At 44.7% G+C, this 26,552-nt stretch overlaps 1 protein-coding gene across 2 annotated transcripts in view; it reads left to right on the top strand.

Annotated features, from left to right (window-relative positions):
* nbas (NBAS subunit of NRZ tethering complex) overlaps positions 1-26,552 on the top strand; it is a 377,112-nt gene that overhangs the window by 310,817 nt on the left and 39,743 nt on the right. For both annotated transcript variants that reach the window (XM_062044717.1, XM_062044716.1), the window contains exons 48-49: positions 564-653; positions 741-924. In XM_062044717.1, the coding sequence (XP_061900701.1) occupies positions 564-653; positions 741-924 (274 nt within the window). The remainder of the gene's footprint in view (positions 1-563; positions 654-740; positions 925-26,552) is intronic.

Raw genomic sequence — 26,552 nt, 5'->3', positions numbered from 1 at the left:
TCACCTTTTTTTCCTCAGTTTCTATTGTGAACAATCGCAGTCCTATTTGCAACATATACAGAACACACACTGCTGCTGCCTTATTACTATACATTGGAGAAAAAATAAATACAAAATATAATACAAGCTTTGTTCCTATAATACTGCACTTTTCATTTCTCATAAAAATATGGCATTATATTATTGCAGGTTTTTTTTTTTACATAAAATTATGACTTTATTGTCTTAATATTGAAAGTTTTTGTCTTCTGAAAATATGACTTTAATTTTGATGTTGATGTTTTTTTCTTGTAATTTTCTTTCTCTTTTCACTACGGCCGTAATACTCCTTTGCAGTAGAATATAATTCTACACATCTAATTGCTTCAAGACACGTTTATTCCCTTATTTTTGAATAAGGCTGTCCCTGAAAATAGAGCCTTTGATTGTCTCCCCCTCAGCAGTTGTCCCTTGACATTGTGTTAATTTGAAACTCTTATCTTAATTAGGTGTTATGTAAGATGATTGTGGTGATTTTCTTTTGTCCTTTCTCTCTGTGTGTGTGCGGGTGTTTTGTAATACAGCGGCGACTCCGACGGCCTTACGAGTCACACGGAAGACCTCAGGGTGCTGGAGGCCATCGTGACGGCGGTGCACCACAGTGTGCAGAAAGGGTAGGAGTTAATTCATGTCGATCTTTTTTAGAGTGGCATCAACGTCTGCATGCTGTCTCACACACGCTCACACACACACCTCCTCAGTGACAATACGGTGACATCCGACGACCTGCTGGCCTGGTTGCGTCCGTTCTGCGGTGAGGCGTCTCTACCTGTGCGTCCTCGCATCGCTGTGCTACAGATCCTGGAGAGTAACTTCAGCCTGCGAGACAGCGACGTCCGTCTGCTACTGCTCTACAGGACGGAGGCTGTGCTGAAATACAGACAGGTACGCGATTGTGTGATGATAACCATAGCCTTAGAAATGGAACCTGTAGGGTCATTCGATATATAACATTGAATATATGGACGGAGGCTGTGCTGAAAGACCGACAGGTACGTAAGTTTGGGATGATAACCTTAGACTTAGAAATGAAACCTGTAGGGTCATTCGATATACAGTATAACATTGAATATATTACATACCTTAAAGGGGAACTGCAATTTTTTTGGAATTTTGCCTATTTTTCACAATCATTCTGAAAAACACTCGCCATCGGCTAACGTGCTGGCTGGCGTGGCAGTCCTGTGACGTCATGCGGAAGTAGCGCTGCCTCTGAGCAGCGACACGCAAAAGTAGTCGCTCTGTTGTTTGTCCTTTTTCTTTTTGTTTTATTCTGTTTGTCATGTGCGATCAGTGTTTTGTGTTATCATCATGAGCTAATGAGCGCACGGGCTTTGCGGCCGAGCGGCTCTAATGAGAGGAGCTCTGAATGGCGTTGCCCGAGGGACAGTCACAGCTGAGAACTGACAGCGTGTGTAGCGGCCAGCAGCCCCACTCACTGCAATACAGTCGTGACTTTTTGATCCGCTGTAGAGGCTCAAAAGTCGGGACCTTACCAGCTGGCATTCCGCCGGAGATCTGCAAACCAAGAGTCCGAGACCGGAGGTGGGCGGCGGCACGTACGAGGAAGCCGCGCACGGTGTTGCGAGGAGCGGTTTAGACAAGGAAGCGAGGGCGGAGAGGAGGAGTGCGACAGCGGCTTTGCCGACTTGGATTACGCCGCTTACCCCTTCCCTCCATCATCCTCAGTAACGCACAATCACTGAAGAACAAAGTAGATGAGCTTCAAGCTCATGTAAAGTGCATATCCGAATACAGGAACGCTTGTGTGATTGCACTAACAGAGACGTGGTTAAAGGATCACGACTTGAACCAGGACCTGGAAATCACTGGTTTCGGGCAGCCTTTTCGGCTCGACAGAGACGCACAGCTGACAGGTAAAACAGTGGGAGGAGGCGTGTGCTTGTATGTGAACCCAGCCTGGTGCAAGACTGTCACGGTGCGGGAAACTATATGTCGCCCCGACATTGAACTTTTAAGTGTCTCACTGCGGCCGTCTTATTTACCGCGAGAAATCCCACAGCTGTTCATGACAGTTGTCTACAAACCCCGTTTCCATATGAGTTGGGAAATTGTGTTAGATGTAAATATAAACGGAATACAATCATTTGCAAATCATTTTCAACCCATATTCAGTTGAATATGCTACAAAGACAACATATTTGATGTTCAAACTGATAAACATTTTTTTTTTTTGCAAATATCATTAAATTTAGAATTTGATGCCTGCAACACGTGACAAAAAAGTTGGGAAAGGTGGCAATAAATACTAATAAAGTTGAGGAATGCTCATCAAACACTTATTTGGAACGTCCCACAGGTGAACAGGCAAATTGGGAACAGGTGGGTGCCATGATTGGGTATAAAAGTAGATTTCATGAAATGCTCAGTCATTCACAAACAAGGATGGGGCGAGGGTCACCACTTTGTCAACAAATGCGTGAGCAAATTGTTGAAGAGTTTAAGAAAAACATTTCTCAACCAGCTATTGCAAGGAATTTAGGGATTTCACCATCTACGGTCCGTAATATCATCAAAGGGTTCAGAGAATCTGGAGAAATCACTGCACATAAGCAGCTAAGCCCGTGACCTTCGATCCCCCAGGCTGTACTGCATCAACAAGCGACATCAGTGTGTAAAGGATATCATCACATGGGCTCAGGAACACTTTAGAAACCCACTGTCAGTAACTACAGTTGGTCGCTACATCTGTAAGTGCAAGTTAAAACTCTCCTATGCAAGGCGGAAACCGTTTATCAACAACACCCAGAAACGCCGTCGGCTTCGCTGGGCCTGAGCTCATCTAAGATGGACTGATACAAAGTGGGAATGTGTTCTGTGGTCTGACGAGTCCACATTTCAAATTGTTTTTGGAAACTGTGGACGTTGTGTCCTCCGGACCAAAGAGGAAAAGAACCATCCGCATTGTTATAGGCGCAAAGTTGAAAAGCCATCATGTGTGATGGTATGGGGGTGTATTAGTGCCCAAGACATGGGTAACTTACACATCTGTGAAGGCGCCATTAATGCTGAAAGGTACATACAGGTTTTGGAGCAACATATGTTGCCATCCAAGCAACGTTACCATGGACGCCCCTGCTTGTTTCAGCAAGACAATGCCAAGCCACGTGTTACATCAACTTGGCTTCATAGTAAAAGAGTCCTGGTACCAAACTGGCCTGCCTGTAGTCCAGACCTGTCTCCCATTGAAAATGTGTTGCGCATTATGAAGCCTAAGATACCACAACAGAGACCCCCGGACTGTTGAACAACTTAAGCTGTACATCAAGCAAGAATGGGAAAGAATTCCACCTGAGAAGCTTCAAAAATGTGTCTCCTCAGTTCCCAAACGTTTACTGAGTGTTGTTAAAAGGAAAGGCCATGTAACACAGTGGTGAACATGCCCTTTCCCAACTACTTTGGCACGTGTTGCAGCCATGAAATTCTAAGTTAATTGTAATTTGCAAAAAAAATAAAGTTTATGAGTTTGAACATCAAATATCTTGTCTTTGTAGTGCATTCAATTGAATATGGGTTGAAAAATATTTGCAAATCATTGTATTCTGTTTATATTTACATCTAACACAATTTCCCAACTCATATGGAAACGGGGTTTGTACATCCACCCCAGAGCTAATATGGGAGAGGCAACATCCACTATTGTTAAACTTGTGCACCGTCTTCAAAGTATCAGCCCCGAAGCCCCCCATTTTTTATTGGGAGATGTTAATTCATGTAGCCTTAAGAAGTCCCTAGGTCACTTTTACCAATATGTAACCTCCCCAACTCGGCATGGAAAAATTCTGGACCTGTGCTATGGCACCATAAAAGGCGCTTACAAATCCTACAGACTAGCACCATTAGGCTCCTCAGATCACAACAGCATCATCCTGGCCCCTGTGTATAAACCGGCCCTCAAGAGAGGAAAAGTGGAGTACAAGGAGGTGGCTGTGTGGACCGAAGGCTCTATTCGTGAACTATATGGTTGCTATGACAACACCAATTGGGATGTTTTTAAAGACTCTTGTAAGGACCTGAACGAACTGAGTGACACTGTGACAAGTTATATTAAGTTTTGTGAGGAAATGATTATCCCTAGGAAGATAATTAAAGTATACCCTAATAATAAGCCATGGGTTAGCAAATCCCTTAAAAATTCCTTAAACTTGAAAAAGTTGGCTTTTTATCAGGGTGATATTGGAAAACAAAGAGAAGCTCACAAGCTGGTCAAAAAAGAGATGAAAATGGCCAAGCTACAGTATAAAGGTAAGGTAGAGGAAGAACTAAAAAAATGGTAGTTCACGCTCTGCTTGGAGGGAAATTAAGTCCATGGTCGGAATGCAAGACTCCAAAAAAGGTCTGTCTAACCCCCACAAGCCTGATTCTGTACTAGCGGATGAGTTAAATCAGTTCTATTTGAGATTTGATTCTCATGATTTCAGTAATGAACTATCTGAATTCAGAGGTGCCACTGTGAGCAGTCAGATTCAGATTAATGAAATGGATGTCTGGAGAACATTTGAGCAGACAAATGTGAGGAAAAGCCAGGGGCCTGACTGCATTAGTGGTAAACTACTTAAAGAAAGTGGTCTATTTTTATGTGGCATTTTCTCTCACATCTTCCAACTGTCTTTATCACAGAACTGTGTCCCCAAATTATGGAAGGAGTCCCTTGTAGTACCTGTTTCAAAGGTCCCATCACCAAGGGAACTGAATGACTAACGCCCTGTGGCATTGACCTCCCTGGTGATGAAAAGCTTAGAGAAAATAGTGAAGCAAAGTTTAATGGTCATGACCCAGGATGCAATTGACCCACTACAGTTTGCTTATCAGCCCAGGAAAGGTGTGGATGATGCCATAGCAACATTACTACACCTTATTGTTGGGCATCTAGATGGAAATAAAACACATGCACGCTTATGCTTTGTGGATTTTTCATCTGCTTTCGACTGCATGCAGCCACACATTCTGGCTCGTAGACTGCTGAATATGTCCAATATTGACGTTGGTACTATATGCTGGCTAGTGGACTTTCTCACCTCAAGATCACAGAGGACCCGTGTTAATAGCACACTGTCTGACGCTCGCTTATGCTCCACAAGATCACCCCAGGGACGGGTCCTGTCCCCCCTGCTGTTTGTACTGTATACAAATGACTGTCAGAGCACACTTCAGTCAAGGTACATCACTAAGTTTGCCGATGACTCGGTCATAGTCAGCCTCCTGCAGGACAAAGAGTCAGACCACGGTCCTGTTTTGGTGCGATGATTCGTACCTGGAGCTTAATGGCGATAAAACGAAGCAAACGAAGCCTCAGCACCCATTCTCATGAATGGCTCTGCTGTTGAGATAGTCCGTAAATACGAGTATCAGGGCACATTTTTAGACAATAAATTGACCTTTGATGCCAACACTGACCGTATTTGCAAAAAGGCCAATCAGAGGCTGTTTTTCTTGAGGAGACTGAGGGGCTTTCAGGTTGATAGGACACTGATGAGGATGTTCTATTCATCTAGTATCGAGTCTATTTTAACTTATTCTATCACTTCCTGCTTTGGTAACCTCAGTGTGGCCAATAAAAACAGACTAGGTGGTATAATCAAGTTGTGCCAAAAGACCATAGGCACTACCTTGAACCCCCTGAACCAGATCTATCAGGCCAGAGTCATCCAGAAGGCAAAGGCCATTCTGGTCAACCCTCAGCACCCTCTCTTCCCAGAGTTTAGACTCTTGCCCTCAGGATGCAGGTACGCCCCTAGTAATAGAAAGGCCAAAAACAACAGATACATAAGATCCTTTGTTCCCTCAGCTGTTGATTTTATAAATGAGCTTCTTAAACAAGCTTAGCTGCTATGCAGTCACTTTAGTGGGAAGCGACGTGTGTTGGTTAGTTTTTATTGTATTACAAATGCTTTTAGATTTTAGATCAATGCCTTCATGATGGTTTGTATGTTGTATGTATTTTATGTATTTGTACCTTGTTTTACTGTTGTACCTTGTTTTTACTGTTGTGCCTTGTTTTCACTGTTGTACCTTGTTTTTACTGTTGTACGTCGTTTTTACTGTTGAACCTTGTTTTTAATAACTACTGCTGCAAACCAAATTGCCCCTCGGGGACAATAAAGATTTTCTAAGTCTAAGTCCGAAAAACTTATTCGGGTGTTACCATTTAGTGGTCAATTGTACGGAATATGTACTTCACTGTGCAACGTACTAATAAAAGTCTCAATCAATCAATCAAAGTCTAAGTCTAAGGATGTATTTTTTTAATGCATTTTAACTCATAAATAAATGTAAATAAAAGTCAGCTTACAGCGGAGCCAATACTAGGTCCTCCATTGCGCTTATAAAACCTAATAAATAACCATCCATAAAGCGCCAACAATACTCAATTACATTTTGTGACTTGAATATTAATTACTGATATTGTTATTATAAGCGCTAATGCACAAAGACTATTTATAGTGGTGACGTGATCACAAGCTTGTGTTACTATGTTGACATGATCGATTGGTCGGCTGCTTTCTCGCTTTTCTGCTTGTGGAAGTTGATTGTAGATCTTAAATCATGCCTCTCACCTAGATAGTAGAAGGATGAAGATGTAATCCGACCAGTTGGTACGCTTTGACAGCCAATTTTGACCTAGAAATGGTGAAAAACGACACGAAAACACGCTTAGTTCCACCCCCCCTTTTCTTCACGAGTGTTATGAGTCATTCTTCATCTAAACCGGAATATAACAAGATTCTATCAGTGGGCATCTTAATGACAGCAGACAGTAAACTATGTTTTTTATGTTTGTTGGCTCTAATGAAGTCTGCAGTGAGTTTTAATCTGTGATGTATTTGAAAAAAAAGCGAACGGTGTGATGGGTTTTTTAAATTAATGCGCCGCGTATTCCTAAAATGAGCGGAATACGTAAATATTATATGTTATTATAAATATGCCTGTTACTACATTACATATGTGCTTACATCATGTATATAAAATCTTATTGAAGGTGTTTGGATGTTATTTTAAGGGCTTTATGGGCAGAATAGAGCTGCTCCCATAAGCTCCATTGTAAGCAGACTTTTGATCGCATTTATTTACAATTATTTGCATTAAAAAAAAAAACATGTGTTTTTGTCTTACGTAAGGATTGTGAATACTAGGAAACATTCCCCAAAAAGTGCAGTTCCCCTTTAAATGTTGCATGCTTTTGCATATGGATAGCTATGGCTGTAGGCAATCTATTTGCTTACAATCAATTTAGAAGCAGTAATAATGCTGGCTGAGCAGTTTTCCCCTCACCGCGATTACAACATTGCTTCTTTTGTGCTGCAGTTGGTGATATATTTGTTAACAAATGACCGTGTGGTCAAAACCAGCTATGTTTTGCTTTCTAGTTTCTCATGCACTTTAAAATCATTGTTTGGGACAGTATCTCTCTGCACATGCCTTCTTGTTTATAGTCGTTGTTTACCTTACTTTTATGATGCTGAACACCTTTTTTACACAGTTAATAAAGTCACTTAAAATACTGCCTCTACAGCTAAGGAAGCATTTATGGTGGCCACAGTTTCACCCTAGAAAAGATTCATTCACTTTAAGATTATTGTATATGAAACATTAAAATCAAACAGCATCACAAAATGGATTAGGTTAAACTTTTAGTAGGTTAAAATGTAGTCTGTTGTGGTTTAATTTTATGTTTCTTGCGGTGGGGTACCAAACCTCGGTTTTACGGTACCTGAATGGGTGGTGCTCGACGCAGTGCAGTCTGTTGTAAAGCATAGCATCGCTAACTGAACTGTACCGCTTGGTGGAAACACGACAATAGCATAAGATATCCGTGTTCGAGGATTGAATAGCTAGTTTCATTGCCTGATTGACCAATTATTGGCCTGAGCTTCTTAGTTCAAGTGTAAATGTATGTACACAGCCTTTGTCAGACCAGGTAGACAGGTTTGTGTGTGTGTCCATGTGTGCCGTTCACTTTAACTAATTGGCCGCTCCGCCGACATTTGGCTGGCTCTGATGTGGCGCTCGCACATGTACACTATGGAGAAAGTGAACATCCAAAAGGATCAGTTAATTCATCTTTTTTTAAATTTTCTTTTGAAAAGACCGTGTCATGAGAGCATGACTCATTCCGGAAGGTAGGGGAACTTTTTATGCTGTCTTTTAAAGTCCCTTAAATATATAGTTAGGGTTTTTTGTGGCCAAGTTTAAAAGATTAATTTAATCAATTGGTTTTCATTGAATTGTTTTTAAGACATGGAAGCAAAAAATATTCAAACACATTTTTCCTAATGTTATGGTCAGGATATCAACACAAACTAATTGATTATTATTCTTGGAGAGAAATATGCACATATCAACTGGTCTTGTGAGTTATCAGCATGCTCATTTTGCCAGCCCTGGAAACCTCGCTCTATTCATTTTTCTACCACTCATTCTGTATTGCTTTGTTTACTGTGAGCCTAGAATTGTTTTAGCAATTATGCAATTATTATTATGTGTACCTAACTTTTCTGGATTCAAGAGATACAAACAACATTAAATATTAGATCGTGCAACTTTATTTTTGAGCAGGCAAATGTTACAAAGGCGATGTTTGTTCAGTCAGTCATTTGGTGCGAGTCAGTGGAAAGGCCACCACTTTCTGTTTATGATGCATCACAACAGAAGGGCACAATAGTTGTAAATAAATAGTAAGGAAACAGTGATTGATAACAGCTGTTAAACAAAGATGGATAGATGTTATGGAAACCCTTTGACTTAACGAGGCGCCATTTAGTGCTTTAAAGACTTACTGCAAATGACAACAGAGGATGGCGGCCATATTGAAAGGCTGACATTTCGGTAGCGAAGACATGATGTGGGAGAAGGGAATTGTGGGGAGCACACATAGATTTTGTGACTTCATCATGAATGATTAGTCATACCAGCTGGCTGCTCAAATGTCACCTCTGTCAAGAAGGGAGCGCTTCATTTGTGCATGTGCATGTCTCCCTGGCCTTTCACAACAATTTACTTAGTTTTTTGTGGCATGTGACACACACTCATGCACATCCATAAACATGTGCACGCACTTATGCACGCTTATACTTGCATAATTACTGTACCTCCAACAAAATGCATTTAGTTTTGATTGCATGCATGTGTTTTATTATTTATTTATTTTTAATATTAGTCCTATTGATTTTTATTTTTGTACATTTTGTCTAATACATTCTGAGGTGCAATTGAATGGAAAAAAATTATGAATTAAATCAGAAAAGTTTGCTGATCTAGGTTTTAATGGATACCCACATTTTATTAAACAAATATTTCATAATGAACTGATTTTATTTAAAATATATGCACATGGTCAGAAATCAGTATTTATTTGGATACTGGCTTTAAGAACCTTTAAAGAACATTTAAATTCGATTTTTTTTTTAAGTTTTAAAATGCTTATAAAATGTGACAACAAAACTTGAGTGAAATTTAATGGAAAAGTACTGTAAAATGTTAAGAGTTTGCAGCTGGCTTATTCAGTAAATAAACCAGAGTTAAACATTGTTTGGTAAAAAATCAGTAAAGAATGTATAATAATACTACATTAATTAGATAATACTGCGGTACCTCGGTTTTCATAAGCCCCATTTTTCATATAATTCCGTTTTTTTATGTAAAGTTTGTCCTGGTTTTTGTATGCCCGAACACTGCACGTAACAAACTACCGGTAATCCGTTTGTATCATTTTGTGGAATCAAGTGCCCAAACAAAGAACATCACCCATCGGTGACGCAGCCTTTGTGCTTTTTTTATGAAGTACAACTGCAAAATAAGCCAACATGGCACCAAAGAATGTTGTGAGTGCCAGTACTTTAATAAAGAAAAAAAACTATTGAGTTTAAGAAAGAAGTCGTCAAGTATGAAGGCGTTTTCTCCGTCATCTCTGTCTTCACCAACAACACATTTTAATATTAGGTGAAATTAATGTTGAATGTTAATTGTTTTATGTGTGTAAAACTGTAATTATTTTCTATACAATGTTTTTTGTGTTGATATGTTTGTGTGTGGAACAATTTATTTTGACTTAAATAATTTATTTTGTTAAAAATGTTGTTTGGTTTTCGTCCGATTTGGTCTTGGTCTGACTTTTTGGAATGAAAACCAAGGTACCACGTAAAAAGAATGGAAAGACATTTAAATACAAACAATGCACAATTTTGACTTCATTTTTATGTTGCATTATGTTTGTCTGCTAGGTTACATAATCGTCTCCTTCCTAAATATTACATGCGATGGAGGCTATCTTGCGACCAGTCCCCACAGGTCAAACGTTGCTGTCATGCTGGCCAACAACACCTACAACTTACCTTGGCAGCTTTCTTCCACGGCCCCTTAGGCTCCTAAAGCCCAAACTTTTCTTTTTCTTTTTTAAACCTCAGAGGCCAGGAGAAGACAGGCTTTGTCATCGCCATGGTACCTACTACTGATGATTCAGTCACTATTAAAAGACAAAAAAGCACTGGAGAGCAGGCAGAGCAATAAAAAAAAAGCCAACAGACGAGTGGAAATAAGGCAAGAGAGGGCCCGAGGATAGTTGAAATGATGATGGGAGTAGGAGGAACAAAGCGGAAGGACTTGGATAGCGGCCACTCGTGTACTGTTATCATAGTTGTCATGCAGCTTTCTCCCACTCAGAATCATGATGGCTTGGTTAACTTGGTTTGTTTTTACTGCCATTTTTATCATTGCACCAAAGGCTGCAATGATTATAAAAACATCTAGACGCCATTTATCACATACAACAACGTAACATTAAAGGACCCATAGTGTCCAGATGATCAAAATGTCACCAACACATTCTCTTTATGTATTTTTTGCCCCTGAGAATGAATATGGCTGTCGTTTCCTAAAATATCAGTTAGTTACAGAGTAATCAGTAAATAACTAACTTGATATGCTGCCGCCCCTTCTTGGTGTGACGTTATCTATAGAATTAGAGCTAATTTTTCCACATACACTACCGTTCAAAAGTTTGGGGTCACATTGAAATGTCCTTATTTTTGAAGGAAAAGCACTGTACTTTTCAATGAAGATAACTTTAAACTAGTCTTAACTTTAAAGAAATACACTCTATACATTGCTAATGTGGTAAATGACTATTCTAGCTGCAAATGTCTGGTTTTTAGTGCAATATCTACATAGGTGTATAGAGGCCCATTTCCAGCAACTATCACTCCAGTGTTCTAATGGTACAATGTGTTTGCTCATTGGCTCAGAAGGCTAATTGATGATTAGAAAACCCTTGTGCAATCATGTTCACACATCTGAAAACAGTTTAGCTCGTTACAGAAGCTACAAAACTGACCTTCCTTTGAGCAGGTTGAGTTTCTGGAGCATCACATTTGTGGGGTCAATAAAACGCTCAAAATGGCCAGAAAAAGAGAACTTTCATCTGAAACTCGACAGTCTATTCTTGTTCTTAGAAATTAAGGCTACTCCACAAAATTGTTTGGGTGACCCCAAACTTTTGAACGGTAGTGTAGACAGTGTGGATAAAGGAATGTCAGACTATTATTTTGATCACTTAATTGTATGTTTTTGTTATCCTGGTCCATGATAACTTAAAAACTGGTTGCTTAATTTTATGAGCAAAGAAGTAATTATAAAATAACTGCCATTCTTCTATCTCCTCTTCCATAGTCACCGTAGTAGGGTTGTAATGATCTGTTTTAACAACAATTTGATATTTGTAGTTGCAGATATAATTCAGGGACATTATAAATTCTTTAGAATGATACAAAACGATTCAGTAAGTTGATATCGATTCAGTAACTTTTTAGCAAAACAAATCAAGCAGTGTGACTGAAATAAATACTCAATACTGAACACTGTAGGTGAAGTTCCCTATATTCCTGTTGTTTCTTGTAAATGAATTATGTATAAATTAACTATAGATACAAACAAATAAGTTAACAACAGTTAATGGCCAATAAATTCACATCTTATTTGAAATTAAGTGCAACCAACACTTTAGGTTGAATTAAAAAGAGGAAACATTTTCTGCTCACATTTTAAACATGCAAGCAATGTTCAATACAAGTACAGTAAGTAACCAACATTTTAACAGTAACATTTCCTGCTAAATAAAGTTCCCTGGCCCAGCCATATGGTATCTGTTATCCGCCTTTGTGTCGCCAATGATGTACAGAGTCCCAGGTATGCAAAAGCATGTATGACACCCTCATGCCTGTTGATGATGTTGGCCCCTCACTTCCTAATTTCCATAGCCTCCTTCATCCATCTTTTTGTTATTTATTTATTTCTCATCAAATGACTTTGTGTCGTTAGTATTTATTGTGGCTTTTGCAATCGTGCAGTAGCTTAAGAAAACTCAAAAATCATATCTCAAAAAATTAGAATATTTCCTCACACCAAGTAAAAAAAAAAAGATTTATAACTGCAAAAAAAAAATCAAACATTTGAAAATGTCAATTAATGCACAATTAATGCTTGGTTGGGAATCCTTTTTCACGGATTACTGCATCAATGCGGCGTGGCATGGAGGCAATCAGCCTGTGGCGTTGCTGAGGTGTTATGGATGCCCAGGAGGCTTCAATAGCGGCCTTTAGCTCATTTGCATTATTGGGTCTGGTGTCTTTTAGCTTCTTCTTCACAATACCCCACAAATTCTCTATGGGGTTCAGGTCAGGGGAGTTGGCAGGCCAATCGAGGACAGTAATGCCATGGTCAGTACACCAATTACTGGTGGTTTTGGCACTGTGGGCAGATGCCAGATCATGCTGGAAAATGAAATCATCATCTCCATAAAGCTTTTCAACAGATGGAAGCATGTAGTGCTCTAAAATCTCTAGAAGCGTCTGACTTGGGCTATGGAAAAGAAGCACTGGACAGTTGCAGAGTGGTCCAGAGTCCTGTTTTCAGACGAAAGCAAGTTTTGTATTTCATTTGGAAGTCAAGTGTTATGTTCGGCGGGGAAGGAGACGACACAGCAACAGGAATACAGCTCAACAGTTTTATTTGAGCTTGATGATGCGGTGGAGTGTGTATGCTACTGTGTATGTTTGCAGGACTATGTGAAGCGTTACAATGAATATTACCAGTGGTTGTTGTGGTTGTTGTAAGTGCGTGTTTAGTGAGAAGGCGACCAGTTCAGTAGGGTGAGGCAGGTAGGAGAATCCGTGATACAAGCAGGGTTCCGTGGGGCTGAGAGGGGCATCAAGAGGTCCGAGTCCAAATTGGGGGTCGAGGATCGAGGGAGGCGGTTAGAATCCAGAGGGGTCCAGAGAAGTGAGGCGCACAGCTCACTTCCAAGGCGACGGAGGGAATTCTGGGGAAAACAAGAGAAGCGACAAGGACAAATGAGCACGAGGTCAAAAGGTCACTTGAAGCGAGCAAACAAAGGTGAGGAGCCAGAGACGAAAGCTTACTTCAAGCAGAGACTACGTTCCAGCGTTGGTTCTCTGGACACGCTGGCTTTTATGGGGAGTGGTGTCATCAGCAGCAGGTGTGTCGATTGATGATTGCGCAGCAGAAGCAGAGCGTGTATGGGCGTGTCCTGCGGTGCATGCTGATGAAACAGCAGCTGACTGTGCACGCGCCGTAACAGTGGCCCCCTCCTTATGCGAGGCTCCTGACGAGCTACGGGGAGCCTCAGGGTGAGCCCGGTAGAAATCTTTCAACAGTGAGGGGTCCGCAAGATAGGAGGCCGGTACCCATGATCGGTCCTCTGGTCCATAGCCCTCCCAGTCTACCAGGTACACTAGCCCCCTACCCTGCCGACGGACCCTGAAGATCTCCTTGACTGGCCATACTGGGTCACCACTCTCGAGGATCCTAGGAGGAGGGGGGGTAGGGGCAGGGGGTGAAAAGGAGCTTCCTGCTACTGGTTTTAGCTGTGAAACATGGAACACAGGGTGACTCTTTAGGTGGGAGAGACAGTCTTATGGAGGCAGGATTGACAATGGCCTCCACAGAATATGGCCCGATACAGCGAGGTGCCAATTTCCGGGAGGGTACCTGGAGATGGAGGTCCTTGGCGTGTAACATCACCTTTTGTCCAGGTTGGTATGATGGTTCCGGGATGCGGCGCCTGTTGGCACTACGGCGCATTCTTTCGGAGGCTTTCAAGAGTGCATCCCGGGCGGTCCTCCAAATTTTATGGCAGCGTTTGATGTGGGCTCTAGTGGATGGAACTGCTGCTTCGACCTCCTGTTGGGAGAACATAGGAGGCTGATAGCCCAGGGAACATTCAAAGGGAGATATGCCGGTGGCCGAGCTCTTCATAGAGTTATAAGCGTACTCGACCCAAGGCAAGTACTTGCTCCAGGAGGCGGGCTGGCGAGCGGCAACACAACGCAACATGGTCTCCACGCATTGGTTGGCCCTCTCCGCTTGTCCGTTGCTCTGGGGATGATACCCAGAGGTGAGACTGACCGTAGCCCCAATCCCCTTGCAAAACGACTTCCACACCCGGTAAGTGAACTGGGGACCACGATCCGAAACAATATCCACCGGGATACCATGTTGCTTTACAATGTGCAGTGCAAGGAGGTCAGCAGTCTCGGAGGAGGAGGGAAGCTTGGGGAGGGGAACAAAATGTGCAGCCTTCGAGAATCGATCGACAATGGTAAGGATAGTTGTGTTACCTCGGGACACGGGGAATCCCGTCATGAAGTCCAACGCGATGTGGGACCAGGGACGGCCGGGGACAGGTAGTGGGCACAGGAGGCCCGCCAGAGGTCTGTGGGAAGCTTTATTGCGGGAGCATATGGTAAGCGGCGATAAACTCACGGGTGTCCGATGCCATAGACGGCCACCAGAACCGCCGTCGGATGAATGATAGTGAGTGTTGAAACCCCGGATGGCAGGAGAAGATGCTGGAATTCCCCCAATCCAGCACCTTAGATCGGAACTCACGGGGAACAAACAGCTTGTTGGGCGGGCCTTCACCTGGTGCCGGATTAGACCGCAGGGCGGTCTTTATCTGTTCCTCCACCTCCCAAGTGACCATGCCCACTATCCAAGCAGGAGGAAGGATGGGTTCCGCTGTAGGCGAACAAGTGGGCTCCTCCGAGAACTGCCGGGAGAGGGCGTCGGCCTTTGTGTTCCTGGAGCCTGGCCTAAACGAGAGCTTATAATCAAAAGGGCTGAAAAAATTGGCCCAGCGAGCCTGACGGTCGTTAAGCTTCCTGGCGGAACGAACGTGGAGAAGGTTGCGATGGTCCGTCAAGACCTGAAACTGGTGTTTCGCTCCCTCCAACCAGTGTCTCCACGCCGCCAAGGCCTCATGAACAGCTAGTAGTTCTCTGTTACCGGCATCGTAATTCCGTTCAGCTGGAGAGAGGCGCCTAGAAAAGAATGCACAAGGGTGTACAAGGTTGTCCTTACGGGAGCGTTGGGAGAGCACTGCTCCAATCCCAGAATCCGACGCATCCACCTCCACGATGAAGGAGTTGTCCGTGTCAGGATGGACAAGGACCGGGGAAGAGACAAAACTCCTCTTCAGTCTTCTAAAGGTGTCTCTGGCCTCCCTGGTCCACTGAAAAGGAATACTGGTAGAAGTGAGTGTGTGGAGAGGTGCAGCTACCTTGCTGAAATCCCTGATGAAACGTTGATAAAATCCGGCAAATCCCAGGAACCGTCTTAGTTCCGTACAGGTGGTGGGTTGGGGCCACTCCAGTACCGCCTCAATCTTCTTAGGGTCCGCTCTTATGTGGCCCTTCTCAACAACAAAGCCCAAAAATTTCCCACTGAAGGTGCGTGGAACTCACACTTTTCAGCTTTGACGAACAACCTGTTCTCCAGCAGGCGTTGTAGGACCAGGCGGACATGTCGTTGGTGCTCCTGCAGGTTCTGGGAAAAAATCTAAATGTCATCGAGGTACACGACAACGAAATGGTCTAACATGTCCCGTAAAACGTCATTGACGAAGGCCTGGAAAACAGCCGGTGCGTTTGTAAGGCCGAATGGCATCACCCTGTACTCGAAGTGTCCGAGATGGGTGTTGAAGGCTGTCTTCCATTCATCACCCTCTTTGATTCGCACCAGGTGATAGGCATTTCGGAGATCAAGCTTGGGGAAAATAGAGGCAGGAGCAAGGGGCTCAAAAGAGGAGCTCAGCAGAGGTAGGGGATATTTATTCTTGATAGTAATGCAGTTTAATTGTCTGTAATCAATGCAAGGCCTCAAGGAACCGTCCCTTTTTCCCACGAAGAAGAAGCCTGCTGCCACCGGGGACTTGGAGGGGGTGATGATACCTGAGGCGAGGGATTCTGTGATATAGTCCTTCATGGCCTTTTTCTCCGGTAGAGACAGATTGTAAAGTCTGCTGGAGGGAAGGACAGCGTTGGGAATCAGGTTGATGGCGCAGTCATAAGGTCTATGCGGGGGGAAGAGACAGTGCACGTACCTTGTCAAATACTGCTGAAAGGTCATGATAAGCAGTGGGAACACAGGAGAGATCAGTGGGAGGTGAGGTGGGCTTGACCCTGCAGGCTGGGGGAACTGCCGACCTTAGGCAGTTAGCGTGGCAGGCAGTGCTCCATGCAAGGACCTTGCCCGTGGACCAGGATATGTGAGGGTCGTGCTGTCGTAGCCAAGATCGCCCGAGGACAAGCGGGGCGACGGGAGCGTCGAGCACCCAGAGGCTGATGGTCTCGGTGTGATTCCCCGAGAGGGTCAGACACAGGTGTTCGGTGCGGTGCTTGATGTGCCCGAGGGGATGTCCATCCAGAGTTTGTGCCGGCAGGAAAGTCTCCAGTGGAATGAGGGTTATTCCTGCTTGGCGAGCAAACTCGTGATCAATAAAACTTTCGTCTGCTCCGGAATCCAGGTAGGCCCCCACGGTCAGAGTCCTAGAACTCCATGACAGGGATGCAGGAAAGAGAATGCCTGGGTCTCTCTTGATTTGGGGAACAGTTGTGTGGCTCACCAGGAACCCCCTTGCTGGCAAGCCTGGTCTTTTGGCCTCGTCGGGCAGCTCCGGATTAGGTGACCAGCCAGTCCGCAGTAGAGTCAAAGACGCTGCCTGAATCTCCTTTCCCTCTCTGCCACCTCCAGGCGTGACCTGCCCAGCTGCATGGGTTCCACAGTTGCTGCTGGCATGTACGGAGGTGTAGGCCGAAACACAGCGGCATGGTCGACAGGTCGAAACTTGGGTCTCGGAGGTGAGCTAGCTGGAAAGCTAGCAGAAGCCTGCGCTCTCTCTGTTGCTCGTTCACTGAGTCTTTCGTCAAATAAGAGAGGCAGGTCGATGAGGGCTCGACACGAGGTAGGTCGGTCCCTCAGCAAACCGTCCTTGATTTCGTCACTCAGTCCTCTCCTGAATGCACTCTGGAGCGCCTTGTCTCCCCACTCGCTGTCGGCCGCCAGAGTGCGGAACTCGAGGGTGTAGGCCGCAACCGAGCGGGAACCCTGTCGGATGGAGTGCAGTCGGGAAGCAGCATCCCCCCGTCCACGGGGTGATCAAACACAGCCTGGAACTCCGTTCGAAAAGCAGCATAGTTGGTGCTCAGCCCCAAAGTTTTGTCTACTGCTGCGGTGGCCCACTTGAGAGCCTGTCCAGAGAGCAACGAAAACACAAATGCAATCTTCGTTCCATCAGAAGCATAGCGAGATGGTTGGTGCTTAAAAATGAGTTCACACTGAACCAAAAAACCCTGACAAAGTTCAAAGTCCCCCTCAAAGGGACTGTGGCTGGATATCTTGGGTTCCCGGGCGTAGGAGGGGCTCCCGGAGGTGGCGGCTGCCGGAGCATTGTAACTCGGCACAGGTGGAGGAGCAAGACTTGGACTAAGGTTTTCCAGTCTAGCCAGCAGGCTAGCAAAGGCGACATCAAGCTTGTATTCCAGGTTCGAAAAACGAGTGGTGTTCCTGGATCGCAGTGTGCATGGACGAGAGGTCAGGAGCCGTGGGGGGTCGGGGAAGGGGCGCGGACTTGGATCTGCTTGTGCCGTCTGGTTCCGACATGGCTGGAATGTACTGTTATGTTCGGCGGGGAAGGAGACAACACAGCAACAGGAATAAAGCTCAACAGTTTTATTTGAGCTTGATGATGCGGTGGAGTGTGTATGTACTTCTGTGTATGTTTGCAGGACTATGTGAAGCGTTACAATGAATATTACCAGTGGTTGTTGTAAGTGCGTGTTGAGTGAGAAGGCGACCAGTTCAGTAGGGCGAGGCAGGTAGGAGAATCCGTGATACAAGCGGGGGTCCGTGGGGCTGAGACGGGCGTCAAGAGGTCCGAGTCCAAAGTGGGGGTAGAGGATCGAGGGAGGCAGTCAGAATCCAGAGGGGTCCAGAGAAGTGAGGCGCACAGCTCACTTCCAAGGCAACGGAGGGAATTCTGGGGAAAACTAGAGAAGCGACAAGGACAAATGAGCACGAGGGCAAAAGGTCACTTGGAGCGAGCAAACAAAGGTGAGGAGCCAGAGACGAAAGCTTACTGCAAGCAGAGACTACGTTCCAGCGTTGGTTCTCTGGACACGCTGGCTTTTATGGGGAGTGGTGTCATCAGCAGCAGGTGTGTCAATTGATGATTGCGCACAGCTGTGCTGGTGCATGGCAGCAGAAGCAGAGCGTGTATGGGCGTGTCCTGCGGCGCGTGCTGATGAAACAGCAGCTGACTGTGCACACGCCGTAACATCAAGACGCTAGAGTCTGGAGGAAGGCTGGAGAGGAGCAAAATCCAAGTTGCTTGAAATCCAGTGTGAAGTTCCCACAGTCAGCAATGGTTTGGGGAGGAGGGGGGGTTGGTATTTTTAATTTATAATTTTATTTTATTTTTGCCATAAAAAAATACAATCATGTGTGCTTACGGACTGTATCCCTGCAGACTGTATTGATCTATATTTATATATAATGTAGGAATCAGAAATATTAATAACAGAAAGAAACAACCCTTTTGTGCGAATGAGTGTGAATGAGTGTAAATGAGGGAGGGAGGTTTTTTGGGTTGGTGCACTAATTGTAAGTGTATCTTGTGTTTTTTATGTTGATTTAGAATTTTTTTTTTTTTTATATATATATATATATATTTTTTTGTTTTAATTTCTTGTGCAGCCCGGTACAAATATATCCACGGACCGATACAGGGCCGTGGCCCGGTGGTTGGGGACCACTGCTCTAATTAACTGCATTGTTAGCCACCTCGTACTTGCCGCATTTTACGAATTAGAATGCATAAAAAAAAGAAAAATATATGTGTTTTTGTTTTACATAAGGATTGTGAATGATTGGCAAAATTCAAAAAAACAGGCATTTCCCCTTTAAGGAGTGGGACAGAAGGACTCAAACTTTAGCAACACTAAGGGCCTGATTTACTAAAACTTTGCATGCACTAAAACACGCGCAATCCTGATAGCACATGCAAAGCTGATCTACTAAACGTGTGCAAAATGGATTGTGTCAGTTAAGTGAGCAGAATAAGGCGTGCAATCCATTTTGCGTCCGTCTTCGTTAATATGCAAAATATATGCTGATCATCAAAACACCCCATACTTATTTAGCACGTGTCAGAAGGACATGCAAATGGACAATTCCACACACGGCTGCAGGATTGGTGCTCGCGCTGCACAGACAGGCAATGGACAGATGAGAATCCTCCATCCTACGTGTGTGTGTGGCAACATTTTGGTGGACGTCATAAATAAAAGTATTAGACATGTCGTCTGTTAAACAATTTAATTTCATTATTTTATTGCTCTCCTCTCTGAGCTGCCACCTTACCGTGGTAGAGGAGTTTGCGTGTCCCAATGATCCTAGGAGCTATGTTGTCCGGGGGCTTTCATGCCCCCTGGTAGGGTCTCCCAAGACAAACAGGTCCTAGGTGAGGGATCAGACAAAGAGCAGCTCAAAGACTTCTATGGAAAGGAAACAACGAGGACTCAGATTTCCCTCGCCCGGACGCGGGTCACCGGGGCCCCCCTCCGGAGCCAGGCCCGGAGTTGGGGCACGATGGCGAGCGCCTGGTGGCCGGGCCTGTCCCCATGGGGCCCGGCCGGGCACAGCCCGAAGAGGCTACGTGGGTCCCCCCTCCAATGGGCTCACCACTCATGGGAGGGGCCATAGAGGTCGGGTGCATTGTGAGCTGGGCGGCAGCCGAAGGCAGGGCACTTGGCGGTCCGATCCTCGGCTACATAAGCTAGCTCTTGGGACGTGGAACGTCACCTCGCTGGGGGAGAAGGAGCCTGAGCTTGTGCGCGAGGTAGAGAAGTTCCGGCTGGATATAGTCGGACTCACCTCGACGCACAGCAAGGGCTCTGGAACCAGTTCTCTCGAGAGGGGCTGGACTCTCTTCCACACTGGCGTTGCACGCAGTGAGAGGCGACGAGCTGGGGTAGCAATTCTTGTTTCCCCCCCGACTCAAAGCCTGCACGTTGGAGTTTAACCCGGTGGACGAGAGGGTAGCCTCCCTCCGCCTTCGGGTGGGGGGACGGGTCCTGACTGTTGTTTGTGCTTACGCACCGAACAGCAGTTCAGAGTACCCACCCTTTTTGGATACACTCGAGGGAGTACTGGAAAGTGCTTCCCCGGGTGATTCCCTTGTCCTACTGGGTGACTTCAACGCTCATGTTGGCAATGACAGTGAAACCTGGAGAGGCGTGATTGGGAAGAATGGCCGCCCGGATCTGAACCCGAGTGGTGTTTTGTTATTGGACTTTTGTGCTCGTCACAGATTGTCCATAACAAACACCATGTTCAAGCATAAGTGTGTCCATATGTGCACTTGGCACCAGGACACCCTAGGCCGCAGTTCCATGATCGACTTTGTGGTTGTGTCATCGGATTTGCGGCCTCATGTTTTGGACACTCGGGTGAAGAGAGGGGCGGAGCTTTCTACCGATCACCACCTGGTGGTGAGTTGGCTACGATGGTGGGGGAGGATGCCGGACAGACCTGGCAGGCCCAAACGCATTGTGAGGGTCTGCTGGGAACGTCTGGCAGAGTCTCCTGTCAGAGAGAGTTTCAATTCCCACCTCCGGAAGAACTTTGAACATGTCACCATGGGAGGAGTTCGGCGAGGCCATGGAAAACGACTTCCGGACGGCTTCGAAGCGATTCTGGACCACCATCCGCCGCCTCAGGAAGGGGAAGCAGTGCACTATCAACACCGTGTATGGTGCGGATGGTGTTCTGCTGACCTCGACTGCGGATGTTGTGGATCGGTGGGGGGAATACTTCGAAGACCTCCTCAATCCCACCGACACGTCTTCCTATGAGGAAGCAGTGCCTTGGGAATCTGTGGTGGGCTCTCCTATTTTTGGGGCTGAGGTTGCTGAGGTAGTTAAAAAGCTCCTAGGTGGCAAGGCCCCGGGGGTGGATGAGATCCGCCCGGAGTTCCTTAAGGCTCTGGATGCTGTGGGGCTGTCTTGGTTGACAAGACTCTGCAGCATCGCGTGGACATCGGGGGCGGTACCTCTGGATTGGCAGACCGGGGTGGTGGTTCCTCTCTTTAAGAAGGGGAACCGGAGGGTGTGTTCCAACTATCGTGGGATCACACTCCTCAGCCTTCCCGGTAAGGTCTATTCGGGTGTACTGGAGAGGAGGCTACGCCGGATAGTCGAACCTTGGATTCAGGAGGAACAGTGTGGTTTTCGTCCTGGTCGTGGAACTGTGGACCAGCTCTATACTCTCGGCAGGGTCCTTGAGGGTGCATGGGAGTTTGCCCAACCAGTCTACATGTGCTTTGTGGACTTGGAGAAGGCATTCGACCGTGTCCCTCGGGAGGTCCTGTGGGGAGTGCTCAGAGAGTATGGGGTATCGGACTGTCTGATTGTGGCTGTCCGCTCCCTGTACGATCAGTGCCAGAGCTTGGTCTGCATCGCCGGCAGTAAGTCGGACACGTTTCCAGTGAGGGTTGGACTCCGCCAAGGCTGCCCTTTGTCACCGATTCTGTTCATAACTTTTATGGACAGAATTTCTAGGCGCAGTCAGGGCGTTGAGGGGATCTGGTTTGGTGGCTGCAGGATTAGGTCTCTGCTTTTTGCAGATGATGTGGTCCTGATGGCTTCATCTGGCCAGGATCTTCAGCTCTCACTGGATCGGTTCGCAGCCGAGTGTGAAGCGACTGGGATGAGAATCAGCACCTCCAAGTCCGAGTCCATGGTTCTCGCCCGGAAAAGGGTGGAGTGCCATCTCCGGGTTGGGGAGGAGACCCTGCCCCAAGTGGAGGAGTTCAAGTACCTAGGAGTCTTGTTCACGAGTGGGGGAAAAGTGGACCGTGAGATCGACAGGCGGATCGGTGCGGCGTCTTCAGTAATGCGGACGCTGTATCGGTCCGTTGTGGTGAAGAAGGAGCTGAGCCGGAAGGCAAAGCTCTCAATTTACCGGTCGATCTACGTTCCCATCCTCACCTATGGTCATGAGCTTTGGGTCAGGCGGCCGAAATGAGTTTCCTCCGCCGGGTGGCGGGGCTCTCCCTTAGAGACAGGGTGAGAAGCTCTGCCATCCGGGGGGAGCTCAAAGTAAAGCCACTGCTCCTCCATATCGAGAGGAGCCAGATGAGGTGGTTCGGGCATCTGGTCAGGATGCCACCCGAACGCCTCCCTCGGGAGGTGTTTAGGGCACGTCCAACCGGTAGGAGACCACGGGGAAGACCCAGGACACGTTGGGAAGACTATGTCTCCCGGCTGGCCTGGGAACGCCTCGGGATCCCCCGGGAGGAGCTGGACGAAGTGGCTGGGGAGAGGGAGGTCTGGGTTACCCTGCTTAGGCTGCTGCCCCCGCGACCCGACCTCGTATAAGCGGAGGAAGATGTATTTTATTGCTGCTGGATGGCTTATGGTGCTGCAGAAAATGAATTCAATTGATGCGTTTTGGTGTCTTCTGGCTTTTTTGTATTTATTTAGGGAATGTTTTACTATAGTATACCTCCTTCATGAAAATATGTCTTACATTATGCATTTGCTTGCGTTTTAGTCATTCCAGATGCACAAATGCGCTGGTGATGCAATCCACAGCCTGGCACATAATTAATTGTCAGTGTGCATATGTTTATTTTTTCTAGATTGCGATTTAGAAAAAGGTGTTACAGATTATAGATGTGTGCTGCTGGTTTAACAAATCACACACAGGTAGGAGCATGGTAACGTGGCTGTACAGAAAATGATTGTCTATGTGGTAAAAGCCCCGTATGCAGGCAAAATCCTCATTTGAATAAGGCGGTCTGCACCACTTTTCAATTGCACACACAGTGTTAGTAAATCACACCCACTCATAGTAGACACTATTTTATTTTTTGCATACGCCGTCTGGCACTTGGTATTTGGATCTTAGTAAATCAGGCCCAGAGGGAGCTACATGCTCCCCAAGGGGATGGGACAAATGCAGAGGACAAATTTCACCACATGTAGTGTGTGTGTGACAATCATTGGTACTTTAATCTTTAATCTTTAATTACTAACATCATGCCAGGTTAGCATATTCGCTAAAGAATAAAAAAAAATGATCAAACTTACAGTGGTCACGTCTGCAGCTGACTGGCGGATAGTTGGCAGAGCTCCAGGCTGCATTTTAAGGCATGCAGCAAAGCCTAATGAAGGCAGGTGTTATTTCATGAATCCCTCATGCACTTCAGAAAGCAACCCTCTTCTCCTAAAAGTGAAGCAAACAAGTTAAGGAGAAAATGGATTTTGGGGGGAACCATTACTGTTAGAATGTCATCACTCGAGTGCACTACTTGTCTGGAGCCAGCAGACCTGGCCAGTTTGCTGCCGAAAGAACAACAACACGACGTACAGGAAGTTGAACTCTTCACTGGGATAAGTTTCACATTCGTCTCAATCTCACCATCATTTTGCAAGTCCTCATGAGGACTTTTGTGTCTTCTTTTCCCCCCACCCGGCTGACGCTCGTCTTAAGTAATTGCACATGTTTTTGGCGAGCACATGTCTTACTTTTTCCTAGCGTTCCTTTTCTCCTTGACCTTCTTTCGCTTGTTGGAATATTCATGGACGCCCTCCTACAGGCATGCATGATTAAGGATAGGTTGGAGTCTGGGCGCAAATGGGTTTGATATTAAAATATACTGTGTGTGTGTGTGCATGTGTGTATGTGTGCGCGTGTGTGTTTAATATTGATGTCGAGCAGGTGTGAGCGTGTGTGTATGGAAATGGATTCCATTTTTTCCCTTATTTTGTCTAACCTTGACGTGTACTTTCTGTAACCCCTCCCCCCTTTTCATTGCCCCCACATTTGAGGGCTTCTTTAAGAACGCTGTGTTGGCATAAGCAGCACAGTGTAATCACTTGTGTATTGCGAATACATCTGCAATGTCCAGGTGTATACATGGTGGTTGTCTGCCAGGATGATTTTATTATTTGTTTTTATAAAGTTTATTCTTTTTTTTTTACTAAGTATGGTGGATGTTTGTGCATGATCATATAAGAATGTTTTAATGTTGCTTTATTGGAATGATGCTTTTTGGCTTTAATAAGAAAATGGCATTATTTAAATTTTGCCCATCATTAGCATTATCATGCTACATTAAAAACAAAGGATGCAGATGCTTGACGTGTGCAGGTTTTCTAATTTTCACTGCACAGCACGCCATTCTTTATTAAGCTGTGTGTGTGCGTCTGTGTGTGTGTTTAAAGGTAAACGTGTGTGTGTTGAAATCAAATTTCAAAAGAATCACTGACGGCTTGGATGTCACAGTGTTTATTTAGCGTTCCCTGAGGGAGGGGAGGTGACGTATGGAGAAAATCATTTTCACAGGACTTTATTGAAGACCACATTTACTGATTGTGTCCGTGCCTGCGTGTGTGTGTGTGTATCTTTTAAAGGATGTAAAGAAGCGTCATGCCAGTTGGTCTCAGGAGAAATAGATGACTGGACTTTCATGTGTGTAGTCACACACACCTCACAACATAAATCATGCATTGAAAAAAAGCGAATCATCCGGACGTGTCTTTCATATGCCATTGTTATTTATATCTTGATTTGCCGGAAAACCCTTTTTAAATTTGGTGGAGATGTTGGGCTAACCTAAAAAGAAATTGTCATTTTACCAGCAAAAAGTTGTAATGTTAATGAAAGAAAAAAGTCATAAAAAAACACATCCTCCTGAGAACAAGCAGCATCTGCAATGGACATTTGTGATTTGCATAACAAGTCTATTATTTTCTGACTGAAGAAGTAAAGCAAAAATAAATGTCCACTGCGGTGGATGCAGGTTCTCAGGAGGATATAGTAATAACCTTATGAGGTAAAATGTGGTAATGTTACGAGAATATAATCCTAATATTTGACTGAAGTCAACATTTTATGAACATAAAGTCATAATGCTACAAGAATGAAGTTGTAACTAAAAATAATATAGCAAAATTATCAAGAAAAAGACATCAAATTGTAAGGAAACATTTTTGTTTTAGGAGAATAACGTAAAATTATGGAAAAAAATATGTGCATAAGTTATAATGCGATAAAATCGTAATGTTACGAGAAAATGTGAATAATTTTGTAAGAATAAGTGTTTTAATGGGACTTATAATGGTTTTGATCAACATTTAAACACATCCTTGTGGTGTAGACCAGTCTTTTTCAACCACTGTGCCGCGGCACACTAGTGTGCCGTGAGATACAGTCTGGTGTGCCGTGGGAAATTATCTAATTTCACCTATTTGGGTTTAAAAATATTTTTTGCAAACCAGTGATTATAGTCTGCCAATTATGTGTTGTTGTTGAGTGTCGGTGCTGTCTAGAGCTCGGCAGAGTAACCGTGTAATACTCTTCCATATCAGTAGGTGGCAGCCGGTAGCTACCGTAATTGCTTTGTAGATGTCAGGAACAGCGGGAGGCAGCGTGCAGGTCAAAAGGTATCTAATGCTTAAACCCAAAATAAACAAAAGGTGAGTGCCGCTAAGAAAAGGCATTGAAGCTTAGGGAAGGCTATGCAGAACGACACTAAAACTGAACTGTCTTCAAAATTAACAAAAACAGAATGCTGGACGACAGCAAAGACTTACTGTGGAGCAAAGACGGCATCCACAAAGTACATCCAAAGATGAGATGACAATCAACAATGTCCACACAAAGAAGGATAAAAACAACTGAAATATTCTTAATTACTAAAACAAAGTATATGCGGGAAATATCGCTCAAAGGAAGACATGAAACTGCTACAGGAAAATACCAAAAAAGAGAAAAAGCCACCAAAATAGGAGCGCAAGACAAGAACTAAAACACTACACACAGGAAAACAGCTAACAACTCAAAATAAGTCAGGGTGTGATGTGACAGTACACCTACTTTGAGACAAGAGCTACACTACCGTTCAAAAGTTTGGGGTCACATTGAAATGTCCTTATTTTTTAAAGAAAAGCACTGTACTTTTCAATGAAGATAACTTTAAACTAGTCTTAACTTTAAAGAAATACACTCTATACATTGCTAATGTGGTAAATGACTATTCTAGCTGCAAATGTCTGGTTTTTGGTGCAATATCTACATAGGTGTATAGAGGCCCATTTCCAGAAACTATCACTCCAGTGTTCTAATGGTGCAATGTG

Source organism: Entelurus aequoreus, linkage group LG04 (genome assembly GCF_033978785.1).
Source record: "Entelurus aequoreus isolate RoL-2023_Sb linkage group LG04, RoL_Eaeq_v1.1, whole genome shotgun sequence".
Classification (NCBI taxonomy): domain Eukaryota; kingdom Metazoa; phylum Chordata; class Actinopteri; order Syngnathiformes; family Syngnathidae; genus Entelurus; species Entelurus aequoreus.
Note: the sequence above shows the minus strand (reverse complement) of the source record. Positions and strands in the feature narration are given on the sequence as shown.